Source organism: Chiroxiphia lanceolata, chromosome 12, assembly GCF_009829145.1.
Source record: "Chiroxiphia lanceolata isolate bChiLan1 chromosome 12, bChiLan1.pri, whole genome shotgun sequence".
NCBI classification, from domain to species: Eukaryota; Metazoa; Chordata; class Aves; order Passeriformes; family Pipridae; genus Chiroxiphia; species Chiroxiphia lanceolata.
The window spans coordinates 3,244,521-3,261,871 of NC_045648.1; the positions used below are offsets into that span (position 1 = coordinate 3,244,521).

The 17,351-nt window shown below is 46.0% G+C and overlaps 1 protein-coding gene across 4 annotated transcripts in view; it reads right to left on the minus strand.

Moving 5' to 3' along the window:
• The window catches only part of LRRK1 (leucine rich repeat kinase 1), a 77,275-nt gene extending 61,353 nt beyond the window's left edge, over window positions 1-15,922 (minus strand). For 2 of the 4 annotated variants that reach the window (XM_032700353.1, XM_032700356.1), the window contains exons 1-2: window positions 15,476-15,648; window positions 12,261-12,473 (exon numbers count right to left, since the gene is read on the minus strand). In XM_032700353.1, coding sequence (XP_032556244.1) covers window positions 12,261-12,327 — 67 coding nt within the window. In that variant the 5' untranslated portion in view covers window positions 12,328-12,473; window positions 15,476-15,648. Of the gene's footprint in view, window positions 1-11,294; window positions 11,759-12,260; window positions 12,474-15,475; window positions 15,649-15,907 lie in introns of those variants that run through there. The other 2 variants (XM_032700354.1, XM_032700355.1) reach the window with 2 other exon arrangements.
• Window positions 15,923-17,351: the final 1,429 nt, after the last annotated feature.

Below are 17,351 nucleotides of genomic sequence, written 5' to 3' on the forward strand. Positions count from 1 at the left end.
CCAAAACAGAATTACAATAATAATAAAACCTTAAAACTACTACTGACCTTGTCATAATGTGTGCAGGTATTTCCAGAGACGGGAGCAAATCCAGATGATGCTCTAACACAGACTCCCATTCAGCAATGTAATTAAGCTATTAAATTCCTTGGACTGATAGCCACCCACCCCTGCTCCAGCACCAGCAGCTCCTACAGCAGCCACTGGATGGAACAGCTCTCAGCTGGCTGGCTGCTTCTTTGTCTGAATTAACTACTCCAGTTTAGCCCTGACGGTTATTTTCGTCTCCATGTCCCATTACAGCGAAATCCAAGCCTCTGGTTCAGAGGATGTGGAGATGGGGGTGGGCAGGGCCTCTCTGGGCTGAGCTCAGGCATTAATTCCTCAACAGCACCAGATGGATACAGCTAACCTTTACCAGCTTAATCTTTTGCCATTTTGACTTCTGAGTGCTGCCACAGCACAAATAAAAAATGGGACAGAGATGAGGTTTAAGATGCTCAGAATATTCGAAGCCAACACCCCCAAACACTTAAAAGCTCACCAGTGTCGCTGAACATTTTTCAATACTACCCTACAGCAGCTTTGCCCAGCTGGTTTGCAAAATTAATGGAAAGCTATGTTATTTCTTGAGTCTCTGCAACAGACTCGTGTATCTTCTGCTGCTTCGAAAAACTTCAGGCTAATAAACTGAACAGCAGCCCACAGGAAGCCTCCAGTGATTTCAAAGGGTGATGGATCTGCCCTACATTGCACTTTCCATTTAGATGAGGAAGAAAAATTTCTCAGTCCTCTGGAAATCTTTGAGATACTGAAAAAATACCATCCCAAAACAGGAAGAAAAGACCCCAAAGCCCTGGGTTCTTTAATAAAAAAATAAAGAAATACATTTTTAAGTCAGCCCAAGTCAGTAAAAATGCTTCATGAAACAAAGATACCTTCTGTGTTCCTTCTCTAATTAGCTGACACTTCAAAGTAAGGTTTCATTTGCTTTTTTAAAAGTTGAAAGATTTTGTTCATTCATTTCATTCATTCAGTTCTTAGAAGATAAAGTCACAGACCAAAACCTCTCCCCAGGAGGGAAGTTGTGCTCCCCACTTGCCCACACATCCCCACAGCCAGGACCTGGCCCAGAACCATTCAAAGGAGGGTCCTGCAGCAAGAAGCCTGTGATCTACTACACCTTGTTCTCAAATTTGGGCACAATACACACAGCTCAACCAATTCTGCAATAAAATGTCCCTGAAAGGATTAGAAAACGGTCAGAACTACTTATAAATCCCCCTGTGAGAAGATAAGGATGGAAAGTTACAGTAAATCCAACTGAGAGGGAACAAGATGGTTTATCTGGGAAGTTCAGTACTCCCCTTGGAGAAACTGTGCCAGAACTGGGCCATGTCCTTCTGACCCTGATTAACATCTCTCACAACAAGTGAGACGTGCCAGCTTCCCAGGACAGTGGGAACCCTCCACACACTTTTTCTGCCCATTTTCTGTGGTTCCATTTCCCCCAAACATCCATTATTTCAGCTGATTAAAGGAGTGGCTCTGCACTAAGAACCAGCTGCCAAGGCAGTGGAAAAGATGATGTATTGAGCACAAAAGCCACCCGCATCTACAACACAGCTCACAATCAATGCTCACTGCCCCTGAAGGAAACTTATAACCCTAAAAGAAACCAGATATGAAACACAGAAGAATGCCACAAAGGCAAAAGTCCAGCACTGAAGGGATTTTTTTTTTCACTGTTAATGCATATTCTGGAAGTATTTTTAAATTGTTTACATGCCAGCACCACACACGCAACGTGCTGATCTGCACTGAATATTTTCCAGCAAGCACACAGGAGCTCCTAAAGGGCACGCTGACAATTTTAGGTACAGCTGTGCAAAGTGACCAATTATCACCAGAATCATTGGAAATTTTCTATTTAGAAACACTCTTAACCTGCAAGGAAAAAAAGCATTTGCTAACGCCAACCTAAAAGGAAAATATTAAGTCCCGGATGGAAAAATGCTTTGGACTCCTGCCTTTTCACTGGGCTCCAGAATTGATTTATGAAAAACAGACGCCTCCAAAGGCTTCAGCTCCTCACTTACACAATCATTTTTCCCTCATCCAGGATAATGAGCGACAAGGGGACAGAAAAACCTCAAAAACTGGTAACACAGACTCAGCAGGATCAGGGGCAGTATCAGCATCTGCCAACACCAGCACTAAGCTGGGGCTGAAAAGCTCTGCCAAATCTGAGCAGGCTCAGATCTCCTGCATTTGGTGTGTGCACCTCCCAGATTCCCGGGACTCTGGGAATTATTTGTACTGTCCAAGAAGTTAAAACGAAAGCGAGCTGGTTATTCCTTGCTGAAGCACCAAAGAGGCTACACAAAGCCATGGCAAGGCAATCAGGTCAGAGAGAGCCCTTCACTAACTCTACCATGGACTGGGAATTGTTGGTGACAGTGATGGTTTTACTCTCTCCTCTGAGTACGAGCGTCAGGTCTAAGCAGCTTCACATGCACGTGTTCATTCTTTTCAAACTGAGGAGCATCAGTGGCCACAGCACGTTTCTCAGGGGTCAGATTGGCTCATGGAGGCACCATATACCCCCTGGCAGGCACACACCTGGCCTTTGGACAGGGAAGGAATGGGACAGGGATGACCTCCAGCAAGCACAGGGCAAAGGCTGGCTCACAGAGTGGGGGGATGCCCCACATCCCTCCAGTAATGGCCACTTTGGGGCCAAAGGATCAGCAAAGACCACAGACAGCACTGACAGTGTTAATTTTCACCCCCAAAGCAAAGCTATTGAGGGAACCAAGAGAGCTCCAAATGGCCAGAGAGCCAGATGCTGTATTGAAAATACGAATGACTCAGCTCTAAGTGAAAGTTGCTATTTTTGTCTTTTGGCCTCAGTGATTTGGTTCCCATCCTACAGCTTGAATCATTCAGAAATATGCTTCTGCATGCAAGGCCAGCTATGCCACTCTTGCTTTCCAAATTTTAAATTGGAAGATATACATTAGGCATGCAGAAGTATGACTACGCTTTTGGATTTTCTTTGTGCTCGTTTCCAGGCATGGCAGCAAAGAGGGGATTATTAAATGAACAAAGGTGTCTCTAGTGAGACCATTGCTGTCCAATTGAATCAAATATTACAGCCATGAAACCAAACCAAGATTGGATTTCATTTGGAACTTCGTAAAATAAGATTTCGTGGCTAACTTTGGTTTCTTCTGAAACTTTCCCTTTTCCCTTAAGTTCAAGCTTTCATCAGAAGAGGGAAAATCCCATGCATCAGCGTTTTCTCTCTTTCAAAGAAACAATTTGCTCAACGTTCGTCTAAAAAAAAAAATCATTAATTATTCACATTGGGGAGGCACCAACTCATGGCCAGCCCTCTTCTACTACAACCTCCTTAGACATGTATTTAAAGCTTGGTTTAGAAAGAAGTAAATGCTTTTAGCCCCAGCTGGGAGGAGCTCAGGAGGGACTCCCTGTATGAGCGTGAGGGGAGGATGGGCCCAAGTCTCTGCCCAGGTCTCCTCTTAGTCCAAGTCTTCCACTGGTTCCATCAAAGACACATCCAGTGACCCCACAGCTTGTCTGAGTTGGGAAAAGCAGCTCCCAAGCTTATGTTTCACTTCAATAACACATGTAAACACCCTCCTAAGTGGAAAACCCATTCACGACGCTGCAATTCAACTGCTGGTCAAAAATAACAGCACAGAAGCTGCCAAAATCTGTCTCTTCAGCCCCAGGGATGCTACTGGGAAAAACAAGCCTCCAAGGGGATTTCAGAGAAAAAGCTGGGACACAGGAAGATTTTGGAAAGGCTGTTTAATGAGGAGAAAGAAGGGGAGACAATATTAAAGAGTATGTGAAATACCCTGCACAACACCAGTTTATACTTTCAAGGAAGATTATGAGAATCTGAAGAGGTGGAGAAGACAAATGGAAGAAATGGAGGATTTAATTACAAGACTGGAGATGAGAAGAGCTTGGTTCGTTGAGCTTGGAAAAATGAAATCTAGATGGAGATGGGAGTCCTGTCTATAAATACATCCAGAGGGAAACACCGGGGAAGGAAAAGAGCTATTTGTGCATAGGCTGTGAAAACATTTTAGTTGACAGTTAGAAAAAAGTATAAAATATTGGGAGGCTTGGAACAGTCTTCTATAAAAAGCAGAAGCAACAGACAAGTCAACTTGCTTAAAGTAAGCCCTGCATAAGGTTTAAGAGTGTGACACCAGGACACTGATCCACACACTCCTTCCAGTCCTACAGCCAATGTTCCCACATTAAACATGGGCATGAGTCAACCCAACTACCAAGCACTGACTCCTAACACATGAAATTATAGCAGCTTCACAGTTTACTTTGAGGAAAGTTTGGGGAATGAGAGAATATTTTTCATTAAACAAACTGACAGATCTGGGAAAAGGCAGACACATCTAAAGGAAGAAGCTTTTCAGGAGATTTGAGGAGGTAAACATCCCACACAGCAAAATCCAAGCTTAGTCCATGTTAGACACAGTCCAACAAGCTTCTTTAACTGTGCCTGCCAGCCTAATAAAACACCTTACTCTTTGCTATCCTCACTTCTCATCACCACAAAAACAACCACTCTAGACCAGTTTATGTAAAAGTGTTGCACGCAGAGGAAAAGAAAATGCAGTCAAGATATTGGATATGGTTGGCATCAAAAGAGTTGAAGGGGTAATTTGGTAACAGCAGAGCCAAGGGAAGTACAGAGCTGGGAAGATGGATATGACACTCTGGAAAAGAAAAACCCCAACTAAACAGTGGAGAAAGTGAGGCTCCAGCTCATGATGTGACCCTGCTGCAGGTCACAGCATTTTTAGATGTCTGCTCCAAGGTAGAGACAGCAAAGTGAGGTAGAGACAGCCAAGCGAGGCAAGGCACATTTCATCCCCTTCTCATCAGCCTTTGATAAACTCTGATCCATTGCACCCAAGGACCTGGTCCAATCCATGCAAATGGCTTTGATTTGACAGCTTTTATTCCCACCCTGCCATTGTGTAAAAGGTCCAAGGTGCAAAACATGGGAGAATTGTGATCAGGATTACAAGACCACTTAAGGAGCCAGGTTTTTTGTTTTTCAAGCTATGGGTGAGATCTGAAAAGAGATCCTGTCCATTAGTGCTACAAAAAAAAAGGTAAAATTAAAAAATTATGTTCCTGTTTGATGCAAAAATAAAAGCAATCTCAAAGGCTCTTTGATGTGCAAGACAGAAAGACGTGCAGGCAGATTCTGGAGGAGGTCTTGTCTTCAGCAATTACCAGCACTCTTTTTGAATCCTACTCCCCAGACAGAACTTTTATGTGAAGCAGATAATCACGCTGCAGAGTGTATCAGCTCTAAACCTTGTGGCTTTTCAATTAAGCAGCAGTAACCTCTAGTCCAAAAATTCCTTAACCAAGATGGGAATAAAACAAACAACCCTCTGAATCAATTAACTGCAGGTGAAGCAAATCCAAAGACATGCATGCTTTTAAAAGATTGCATTTTGAGCCCTTCTCGGGCAGCCATGCGATATTTTGATCATTAAAGCAAGTGGTGATGCAATTTCCACAGCGACCACAAACATACCAAGAATATTTGAGCTAAATTTATCCAGACTTCTTGTTTGAATCACTGCTTTAGGTCATTATTTTTCCACGATTTTCAACCAGGCACAGAGAAGGAGCTGTGGACAGACTGGGACTGAGCTTCCCCCGAAATGCCAACCTTTATGCTTGGGAGCCATATATTGACTATTAGAGAGGAAATAAAGCTGCTCCTCCAGCTCCCAACCCCAGGTCCCTGCTCCTTCCACCCGTCTCCTTCCTCCTGCCCTTCCTGTGGCCGACTGACCCTTTCCCTCACCCTCAGGTGACAAAACACAGGGCCTAAGTTCCCAAAGCTCACCATGGATCTGTTGCCCTCTTCAGTTGGAGAGGGTGAGCCAAAAAAGAGAGGATCTGCACCAGATTTCCCACTACTCTGTGCATCTCCATACTCACACCCTGTATGAGTATAAAATATTGGAGAAATGGGGCTTGTATACTCATACAGGGTGTGAACTCCTCCAGATCCCAAGTCCTGCCAGTCTGCCTGGAGCAACACAAACTGCCAGCCCCCAGGGTCACTCTGACTGCAGGAGGGCTTTGGGAAGATTGAGAGTCTTCCCTATAACTTAAAGACTTCTTTTATAAGTTTTTTAAGTGAGGGCAAGGCACAAATTCAAAGCATGGAAACACTTCTGTTGTGAAACTATCAGCAGTTTACATAAAAGAGCTGCTGCTGTGGTGATACATAATCATGCAAATAAGCAATTCCTGACCCACTAATGAGCACACAGACTTGGATTAAAGAAAGGAATTAAATATCAGCCTGACTTGATGTCAAACCTGAAAGAGAACCTATTAAGAGACAGACTTCACGGTTGAGTCACCATCCCTGGAGGGATTTAAAAGCCCTGTGGATGTGGCACTTGGGGACATGGTTTAATGGTGGGCTTGGCAGTGCTGGGTTAATGCTTGGACTCGGTGATCTTAAAGGTCTTTTCCAACCATAAAAATTCCACGATTCTGTGATTCTACACAGCATATTGGGAGTTGAATGGTACAAAATCCATCCCCCACACCCCCATCTGCAATGCAAACAGTTCCTCCCAGCTTGCTGCCTCCTGCCAAGCAGAGCTCTGGCAGCCCCTTTATCGATCAGAGCAGTGAAAAACAAACAAATCACAGACTTAATGCTGTAAGGATCCCTGAAGACCCCATTATGTCAGTGCAAAGTCTTTAATGGGTTTTGGATAAGGCCCCCATAGGCTTTGGGGAGGATGAAAAAACATAATTCATTGCATTTTCTTAATGCAAGTATAAAATCACACGCAACATCTCTGACAAAACAATAAATCAATTACAGGCCTGGTAAGGGCTGAGTTGGTGTGAACACTATCAATTGCTTTTTTCCCACTGAAACAGAAGACAGTGGTTCTATGACCCCAGAATCAACTCTCACCTAAAAGCTGCCTTATAAATCACACCTTTCTAAGGACTTTTCTAAAAAAGTCCCTGTGTACAAGTTCTAAGGGCAAAGGGTTTTCTTTACAACCTTATCACCTTATCTTTGTTTTTTCCCAGGCTTCTTGATAGACCTGTCGAAAGTTACATTTCACTGTAATAAACCAAAAATACATTTTAACAGAAAGGTGGAAAAATAAAGCTGTAAAGCAGCAGATAACGCCAGATCCAGCTCAGATAAAGATCAATTTTTTTACTATTCCCTGTAAATAAAACTGGCTCTCAGGTTGGACTCCCTGCTCAATTAGCTTCCCAAGGCCTTTACTGCACCAGTGGCTCTTCCAGCAGCTCTGCCCTCCTTGCTACAGCCCTCAAGTTCAAGAGCAGGCTGGCTCAGATGGTATTTATCAGGAAAACGGTAAATGCCTCAGCATTCACTGCCCTTTTTGATAATCCAGGTTCAGTTTGGAGAGATGTTGCAACACACAGCTCTGCTGCAGTCTGCACAAGAGAGCAGGTTTAACCACAGGCATGTTCTGCTGCAGACCAGCCTTCCGCACCAGCTCTTGAGATTGCACCACTTCTGTATGAAGAGTTTATTTAAATATTTAAAAATACAAGCCTATTACTGCTTTACTAGTGTACTTCCTATTCCTGCCGAGCATTTCCTACTTCTCCTTCTGCAGGGCACTCTGCAGTGAGACTAACTCACAGACAACACCTGTTCTACTTTTTGCTTTTTTTTTCTTTTTTATCATAGGAACATTTCAGTTTGCTGTCAAATTAACTCACAGCTTAACAAGCAGGAAGAAAACCAGAAAACCTTCAAGGCTCATTTAGTCTGACTATACAGAACTTCACACAACCAACACACTTTGCAGGTCTCTGTGTCCTCAGATCACGTCCCAGATGCTCTCCTTGTCCTTCTCACCCCATGCTGTTACAAAAACTCAGGGTAATGTTACTACAGGGTAAGGTTACTACAGGGTAAGGTGTGGATGGAAAAAGTAGGACTGTGAGTACTTTTTCCCTGTTATACAGCACAATGTGTCACAAACAAGCCTAACTCAACATGCCCCAAGACTCACTGCTGGCCCCAGCTGATGTAAGGATTTTAAGGTTTAGGTGGTGATTTCATGAGGAACGAAGTGGTACCAGTGGTGCTGCCAACACTGCTTTTCTCTTCCTCCTCTATTCAGCAGGAAAGATTTTTAAACAAAGCTATTCACACTACCAACTGCAAGCTCCTGCCCTCCACGTTTAAGGCAAAAAACTCAACAGTGCAGAACTGCAAGGAAATCATAGAATATGTTGAGTTGGAAAGTACCCATCAGGATCATCAAGTCCAACTCCTGGCCCTGCAAAGGACACCCCACCAAAGACCTAATCTGGAGGCCATGTCCATGCCTACCCAGGAGCAGGTGGACTCCACTTGCCTTTATTGCTATAAAGAAGTCAGGTTTTTGCTGTAGACTTTTATTTCTGAAGTGGGTCTCACACTGCCAGGCTGGCAGCTGGAAGGCTCGGGCTATCAGTGAGTACAGAATGGAGAGCAAAAGCAGAGTCTGTGAAAGTTTCCATCCTTCCACCTACAGTCCCATCACCTCCCCAGGCTGCTGCACCCCAAAAAGGCCTCAGCCACACTTGCACATGTCCTGCCCTGATGCAAACAGGGAGCAAGGCTGGATGCACAAAGGGTGTCCCAGGAGGACAAGCTGTTCCACTTGCTAAGCTCAAGTTATCACCACTCAGTCCATTGTGAAACTTTCCATATAAAATTGCACTTGTTCCTGAGAAGTCCCTCTTGTTAAAACTGCTCTTTAACTCTTCCAGTTCAACTCTTACTCGCACAGGAGACTTTTCTCCCACTCAGGAAGCTGCTCTACTGGCAGTAGCTTTCCCTCTGAGTCATTTCTGAGCTGAGCAATGGCCCAGGAGGGGTTGCAAAGGTCACTACCATTGTGGGTTGCTGCTTTCTGATAAAACAGAATTCCCTGGGTGCTGTAGGGTCACCACAGCACTTTCAAAGCACAGCTTTAAGGGCCTCTGGTCCACTCCAAATGACAACTTGAGTCATTATATTCTGGTGACTTGTTTGCTCCCTCATTTAATATTTAGGTCTCTTTTCCAGGCATATTGCACTTGTTCATGTGTGCTTCCCTGAACAGTGGAAAGTCACCAGCTTACAACTGATTTGCCTCAAGAGAAGTTGTGAAAGTTCATTTAGTTAATATCTGTAAAGCTACTATAAAATTTCAAGCAGCTATCATTGGTATCATTGTCCCTAATTATGTAATGTTAGATACATTCCAAGATAACACCCCTTTTTCAATGCTCATTTCTAGATTTAGCAGGAGAGAAGAGACACCCTCTGGCATGTTTGAAGGATAATCCAATTCCACCCCCGAGACACACACCAGTGGCACATGAACATTCTGCAACTTAGAATTAAATTCACAATAAGAGGGAGATAAGCTCTTTAACAGATGCGCCCTTACGTTTCAGAAGACAGTGTTTGCTCTCCTACATCTTTGAGGAACTGTCTCCTAGAAAACCACATAAAAATTAAATCCCAACTGTAAAATTTCATAAGATTCAAAGAAACCAACCAGTCTGTAGAAAAGAGATGAATCTTTACGCTTTTCTAGGCATTCACACAGTGATGTCTTTGGGCTTCCACTGTATTTCCTATAAAATTCACATTATGTCACCTCCACTATATTATGCAGAGCTCTTTAACCAAGTTTAAAAAAAAACAAGCGCTGTGCTTCATGAGAGACTGCAGCCACCCCCGTATCTGTGCTTAGTTTCTACCTCTTAATTAGGACAAGATGAACAAATCTAAGAGAGGGGAAGCAGGGTCTGAGGAGGGAGATGTTACTGCATCCAAACCAGAGCCTTATCCTGCACTCCAGTGACAAATCTGTGCTGTGGACCAGTGGGTGCTTAATCAAGTCAAGCCCAGCACCATCCCTGGAGGGCAGACAGGGTCCAGCTCTGAAACACAGCTCACCCACTCGCAGGGAAAGAGGGAATCCTGCTGGGATACAGGCAAGATCCCTGCACCACCAGGAGGAATAGCAGAGGAGACACGAGAGTAAGGTGAGCCCTGGAATCACCGATTACATTTTCTAACAATGATGCTGTGAACAAATTCTTCATGTACATTTGGCCAAGGCTTCATAGCTGTCAGGGGAAAAAAAAGCCCTAAAAATCTCAAGGCTTTGAAATGATCAAGGCAGTGGGTGCACAGGGTACCCATTGGAAGGTGCCTCCGACGGACCCATCACGGAGCCACCGGAACCACTGCACTGTTGGGTAAACCTCTCACAGCCACACACCTGCCCTTCCTGCCCCAGAAAACAGACTCCAGGCTCTACAAGCACTAATGAGGTCATCAGCATTAAAGAAATGATCTGGGATCTCACTCCCCTTTCCCAGCAGTTCCCACTGAATGGGAGCAGGAGGCTGCATCCACATTGTTCATAAAGGCACGTAAACAATAGCTTCAGATGTCGAGGCTGGATGAGTCACCGTGTTCCTGATTCCATCCCTGTAACAGGATCCAAATGCAGAACAAGGACCAGCTAACTTAGGGAGTGGACCAGTTAGCTGATGACAATTACTCTTGGCAGGACCCAAACAATCCTGAAATAACAATGAGTTTAAGCATGTACAGTATCCTTATAAAGAGCAAATCTACCAAGGCAATACTGGTGCCTTGTATAAAGATCTTAAGCTTTTCAAGGATCCCTCTGTGAGTTTTCCAACGCTGTTTACCAAACAATATAACCCAGGCATGTCAGTACAGAAGAGTCTTCCACTAAGATTTGTATGCTCCCAGTCAACCAGTTTAACTGAATATGGTTACATAACAGCAACATGTAATAAAGTTCTCATGAAAAAAACCTGAACTCAAAACGTAGAAAATGTAACTATTTCACTCTTCACTTCATTATTAACTCATAAAATAATTTATTTACTGTATCTTTAAACAGTGAGAAAACTTGTCAAATCACTATTGCAGAACAAAAATGTAGCAATTTGAAACACTTTCAAATCGTTAGAGCAGATTAAAATTCTTCTCATGGTTTGTAGCTTAGTATTCAAGTAGAGATAATTTCTTCCAGAGTGAAACTCAGCGGATGGAATTCAAGAATTTTAAGAATATTCAATAACCAAGTGTTCTAGAAAGTTACAATGCTAATTAACAAAAGCAAAAGCAAACAGAAAGATCAGTATCACAGAAAAAGCAGAATACATACAGAGAAAGGAAAGAGTTCCCAGAGCTCCCTGTGATGCTGGTGAGAAACGTCTTCAAACAAGACAAGGCGGCCTCTGAATAAACTATCAGGTTTTGCTTCATAGTTGCTGATAAAATCCAAAATAAGGCTGCAAAAACATTAGCTTCTGCTGAGGGCTGCTTACTCACTACAGAGCGTCAAACACACCTTCTTCCCACACTTCAAACGCAGATGCTGCCTCCTAATGAAGCACTTGCTGCAAGGGGGGAACACCGTTATACAAGAACCAGGAGGTTATTTCTTGCTGCAGAAACATAACTGGGGTTTGACTCAGAGAAACGCAGCAGTGCCTGGGAGCTGAGGGTTGCAGCGAGAGAAACCATCCAAAAATAATTTGGCTGCTCAGGAAAAAAAAAAAAAAAAGAAAAAAAAAATTCACAGGAAGCAACCTGAAGCATATGTCCCTGCTGAAAGAGGAATTTCCACCCATGGATTTACTAGATTACATAAACACAGACCTTCTGATCCAGCCCAGCAATAAATCACTGCAAGGCACTGAATCGAAGCTGACAGTAAAACTGGAGCAGGTTAATATCTGTTCAGGTTGAGAAAGGATGCTCTGATTTTAGCAGCTTTCATAACCTGAAAACCCACTGCATCAGTGACTGGGAACATATTTGCATTCACACGCTGAAAAAGCACAGATCTTGTAAAACATATTTAGGAACTGGAGAGACATGATACATATATTGACTAAATCTGTAGCCTTTTGGAGAACATCAGTCTTGAGGGGAATGCTATTCTTACCACCTGAGCAGTTGAACATCATTCTCCTTGGAAGTAAAATTCCTTGGTAAATTTTCAAAGATTAGGGCTCAAAGATCTTTCATATCTTTAAATTTCATCACAACCCAGTGGTTGCTGAGTTATCTTGAAAACCTTTTGCTCCCAATCTGAACAGGAAAGAAAAAAATTCCTCCTATTTACCATTTTGTGGATCCATGTTGCTCTCCCTGCAAACAGCGGATTCCTCAGTTCCCACACACCAGTACATTCTGGGTCCAGTTGTGAAGGTCCAACAGACAAACTTTCCACAGCACTTCAAACTGAACAATGTTGTCAAAGCTGAACGATCTCCATCGTGTACATGCAGAAGCAGAGACTGCTAGTAAGCACCATCCTGAAGAAACATGATTTATTCTGTTTAAAAATAAACAACAAAACAGATTAACCATTGTAGTATAGAAATTGCTCATTCCCCTGCATTCTAACACAGTTGTCTAAATATTGTTTTGCAGAAATGCACTTATCCTATAAATACAATTATTTGCATAATAGCTTTGTTAAGAGCATAATGTGAATTAGCAGAGGGGACTAACAATTTCTCCACTATAGAAAGATAATGTTCTTTCATTTTTCACCACCAAAGCAGCTCAGTCTTTGGGCAGAGGACGTGGGGGTGGGCAGGGGTCACAGCTGCAGTTTCAGATTCTCCCCAAGCTGATGTAAAGGCAGAGCATTGAAACCAGGCAGAGCAGCTGGAAAAATCCTAAATGCAACCTCAAAACCTCTCCCATCCACAAAGACAACCACGGCTCTTGTAAGACTGTGAGAAATACTGCTGTGGTTACTGAGACAATCCTCTGTAGGAATGAAAAGAGGGCGAAGAGAAACACACCATCTCCTGTCCCCTCTGCCCAGTCCTTTTAGAGAGCTTTCCTACCCTGGAAGCATCAGGCTTCTTCAAACAGATTCAGGGAGGCAGATCAGGCCCTTAGGAGCTCTTAAAGGTTGGTTTCTTCTGAACTGTCTGGCACAACAGCCAGCAGAAAACTGCACAGCTCGGTCCTCCCAGGCAATTCCAACTCCCTCCCTCTTCAGAGCTGCACACCTGCTTTTTAACTTCTTTTACACAGAGGTTAAAACTACGGGTGACTTTGCAGTGTGTGCCAGACCAGCATCAGCATCCCCTCATTTTCTGCTTTCAGTTTCAGTCAGTAAATGCCTCTCGGATGTAAAATGATGCCCCTCAACTGACTCTTACTGGTTCGTCTCATGTCTGGTGTGTGATACTGAAGTTTGGATTTGAGGCTCTAATTTGGCAAAGCTCATGACCCACCTCCTGCTTTAACCAGCAAGGCCCGAGATCATCCCTAACTCTCCCTGAGCAGAGCTGGCTTCCTAAGTTGGGATCAAAAGCCAAAGAGAATACAAAAATATGCTGATCCATCACCACTCTTTGTGAAGCTTTCTGTCCTCCCTTCTTACATTGGATTTTAACCATTAGCTAACAACACTAAAAATCACTGCATCCTACAGCAGTTGTTTCTAAGCAAATATTTTAGTTTTAGGTGCACTTAGAGGAAAACAGCTTCTGATGACCCTGACTGTGGTGCCTGGTAGCAGGAACCAAAAGTCACACCCCTGTAGCCCCACAGTCTAGGCACTGGGTGCTGCAGGAGGCTGAGATGGAGGTGATCCTTAATTCCAGATCCAAGCCCAAAAGCTGGTGAACTGGGCAATGTTGGTGGACTGGATTCTGCCCTGTAACATGCCGAGTTCCCACTGGAATCAGCTTGGCTCCTGGGCTGAGCTTCCCTCAGCCACTCTGGCAGGCGCAGCTGCTGCGCTGGGATCACACATCTCTGCCATGCCAAGGGTGTGATGCCACAGGCAGAGGTGTCAGGGAGGCTCTCACACCTCCCAAAAGCTGCCCAGGTTGTTAACTCTGACCATGGAGGGGATGAGTTGCTTCCAGCCGCTGCCTCCCCTGTGCCCTCGCTACAGACACACTGAGCAGCTCCAGTAAGAATAAACACTTCCCCCTGTACACACCAACAGACCAGCTCTCTTTAGCACCTGCTCAGTCTGAGGCATTTCCTTGCTCTACGATGGGGACGAACCATGTGCACTCACAACAACTTACAAGAAACACTGAACAGGGGTCAGCATAAACCATGGAGGCTTGAAAACCATCCTACTCCTGATTTTTAGCCTTCTACTCAGCTTATTCCCCAGCATGAAACTTTCCTGGTATAGAGTGAAAGGAAAAAAAAAAAAAAAACTTTCAGGAAAAATAGTGGTGTGGTTTTGACAATCAGTTCCCTCTAACTGTAAGTAGCTACATGTGTGTTACTGCCACACAGCGCCCATGTAAGCAGGATTTCTGTATTTCAGGACCTTTGTGCACATAATACAAAAAAAACCCCTGGAGAGTTTACCTTAAGCAAGGTCAACTCAACTGTAACACGTGCAAACACCATGTTTTGATTTGATTTAGAGAGAAGGAATCTAAAAGCTCTGCAGAATCTCATTCAGAAGGAGAAGGACCACACAGAATACACCTGCAGCGGGATTTACATCCATTTCACACACTTCCAGTTTCTCTCCCAAGAGCTGCTACTGGCAGCTGTCAGACAGTGCCCCAGCACATCTGACTGTGCCTGTACCATCACCTCCTCTCCCCTTCACCAGCCTGCCTGGTCTCGCCCCGTGTATTGCGCCTAAACCCAGCCAGGCTCCCAGAAACACCGCGGTTTGCCCGAGATCACTTCCCAATTCATGAGAAATCTGCCAAAACTTCAGTTCTTCGCTCAAACCACCTGTTGTTTTTAAGAATCCCTCCTGTGATGGGAACAGCACGGATCCGAGAGGCCCAAGGGCACAGTCCGGGTGGGAATGCACAGACCCGCCTGCCCTCACACCGGGCAGGGTGATGGTGAACCTGGGGCTGAAGTGGCCGGCTCGGTGCCAGCACAGGGACCCCCTGCTCTCCTGGGGACCCCCTTCCCGCCGGGACCCGCATCCTTCATCCTTGGGTGAGCTCTGCGCAGCGACCCAACCCCTTTCTCCCACACCACTCCCGACTGGGGAGAGCCCAGGCGCTACGCCGCGATTCGGGGGGTCTCACAAGCCTTTTCAGACACCTTCCAGTGGCCGAAGCGAGTCCCGGGTGAGCCCTGGGAGCGAGCGGTGCCCGCCGGGCCGGGGCAGGGCCGGGCGGGGGGGCCGGGGAGGGCGGACCGGCAGCGCCCGCCGCCGCCCTGTGCCTGCAAACTTCCCTCCCAACTTTCGTTTTCTTTCTAAAAAAGCTACTTTCCCCTTCCCTCCACCGCGCTCTCCACCTGAAACGCCCCGGCGAGCCCCAGCAGCCTCCCCTCGCCGCCGGGCAGGTGGCCGAGGGGGCAGCGAAGCCGCGGTACCTCCAGCGTCCCGGGCCGGCGCTCGCTGCGCCGCTGCCGCCTCCTCCTTTTTCTCCTCCTCCTCCTCCTCCGGCGCCCGCCCGCCCCGCTCCGCGGAGGGAGGCGGCAGGAAAGGGAGCGGGGCAGCGGCGCCTCCTCCGCCGCGGTGAGGGGCGAGTCCTGCGGGCCGGGCCCTCGCCTGCCCCCGCGGGCAGGGCTGGCCCGGAGCGCTGAGGGAGGGAGGGCACGGGGTGGCACCAGCCCCGACCCGCGCGCCCGCCCCCACACGGCCCCGCGGGCCCTGCCGAGTGGGGCTGTTTTTTTAGGAAAAACCAGACTGGGAATTGCGGGGGCCGGAGCGGGACCCCCAAGTTCCGGCGTGGTCCTCCCGCCCCCCGGCCGTGTGACTGCCCGGGCACCGCTGCCCATCGGCCCCGCACGGCCCGGCCTTACCGGGCTGCTCCGAGATCTCCGGCTTCCAAAGTTGGTCCTTCCCCGGATCGCGCCGAGTTTGCTCCTCGTTGGAAGAGCAGAAGGAGATTGCTCCCTCTCTTCGGAAGGAGTCAGCCGGGCTGCGCTCCAGCGCTGGGCTGGTGTGCGCAGTCCTTCCCCATCACTGACCCGTTCCTCTCCGGGAGCCTCTGACAAGCCTGGAACTTTCCTGGACAAGCCTGGAATTTTCCCCACCCATTGGACCTACTAAGAAAAGACCATTTCTGCGTGCCTTTTGCTCTGCTACTCACAGGGATTCTGTAGGTTAAACACAGAGGATGTTTTTTCTTCCCTGGTCCGTACTTAGCAATGGGTCTCTGATGGTCACTTAAGGATGGAAAAAGCCGTGCCCACTCACTGAATGACTGTGGCAGCCTGAGATAGGCCTGGGATGCTTCTTTGGAGTGATTATGGAGACACAGACAGGATAGGTTTCACTGGTGCTTTTACCTGTGTTCAGGTCCCCATCAATCAGTCTCAAGCTGCAGCCATAGACAGAGAGCGAGAACACACCTATACCATCATCTTTTAACTTTTAACACAGCTAAAAACAGTGTTACCCTTTACACCTCTTAATCAGCCTGCTGTCTTTTATGCCTCACAGCCCAGCTCTTACCCAGACATTTCTTACAGCTTTTTTTTTGCACAATTGTTTGAAAACGCACTAAAATAACTTTTCCCTTTATTATGATGGAAACTCTAACTTCCCCAGGCAATAATTCATCCACACATTCAAGCTAACTTTTCCCTTTTTCCCTCCCCAAATCTCATCCCACTCTTCCTTAAGTATCCATTGATTGTGTCACTCACAGTAATTCCTTTGTATCTCCAGTCTTCCCCTTTCTGGAGTCTAAAAGCTTCTGAGCGATGCTGTTAGCAAGTGGAAAATTCAAGGAGTTTGGCTTGGCCTGTGTAGGGAGCTGAGAGGTATTTCTCACACATCAGATGGGAAGAGAATAGAAAGACAGTGGAATGTTCTTGCTCTCTATCTACATCGCAGATGAGGGAAATAAGACAGGAATGGGAATGCATTTAGCAGAGTCACATTAGTGGTGGATGAGTCTCAAAGGGGTTTAGGAGCAGACAGACCAAGGCAGGAAGCCCCATCTGTCTGCATGATCTCTTCAAATACTTCCATTTTGGGTCTCACCTCAGAAGGAAAAGAGGATCCATCTGATTTTGTGCTTGCCCCTGCCAGCTGCAGCTCCGCTCTCCTCCTCCCTCCACTCACAGTAAACGGCACAACTCACACAAGTGGCTGTTTGCAGGGCGAGCTGCACACACACACTCCAACTTTTATGTGCAGAGCACTGACCACACTTAGCACTTTACTCTTAAAACAGGCCAATTCTTCACAAATTGCAGAAATTAATCCAAGTGCAGATTCCCTCACAGTTTCCCAGTG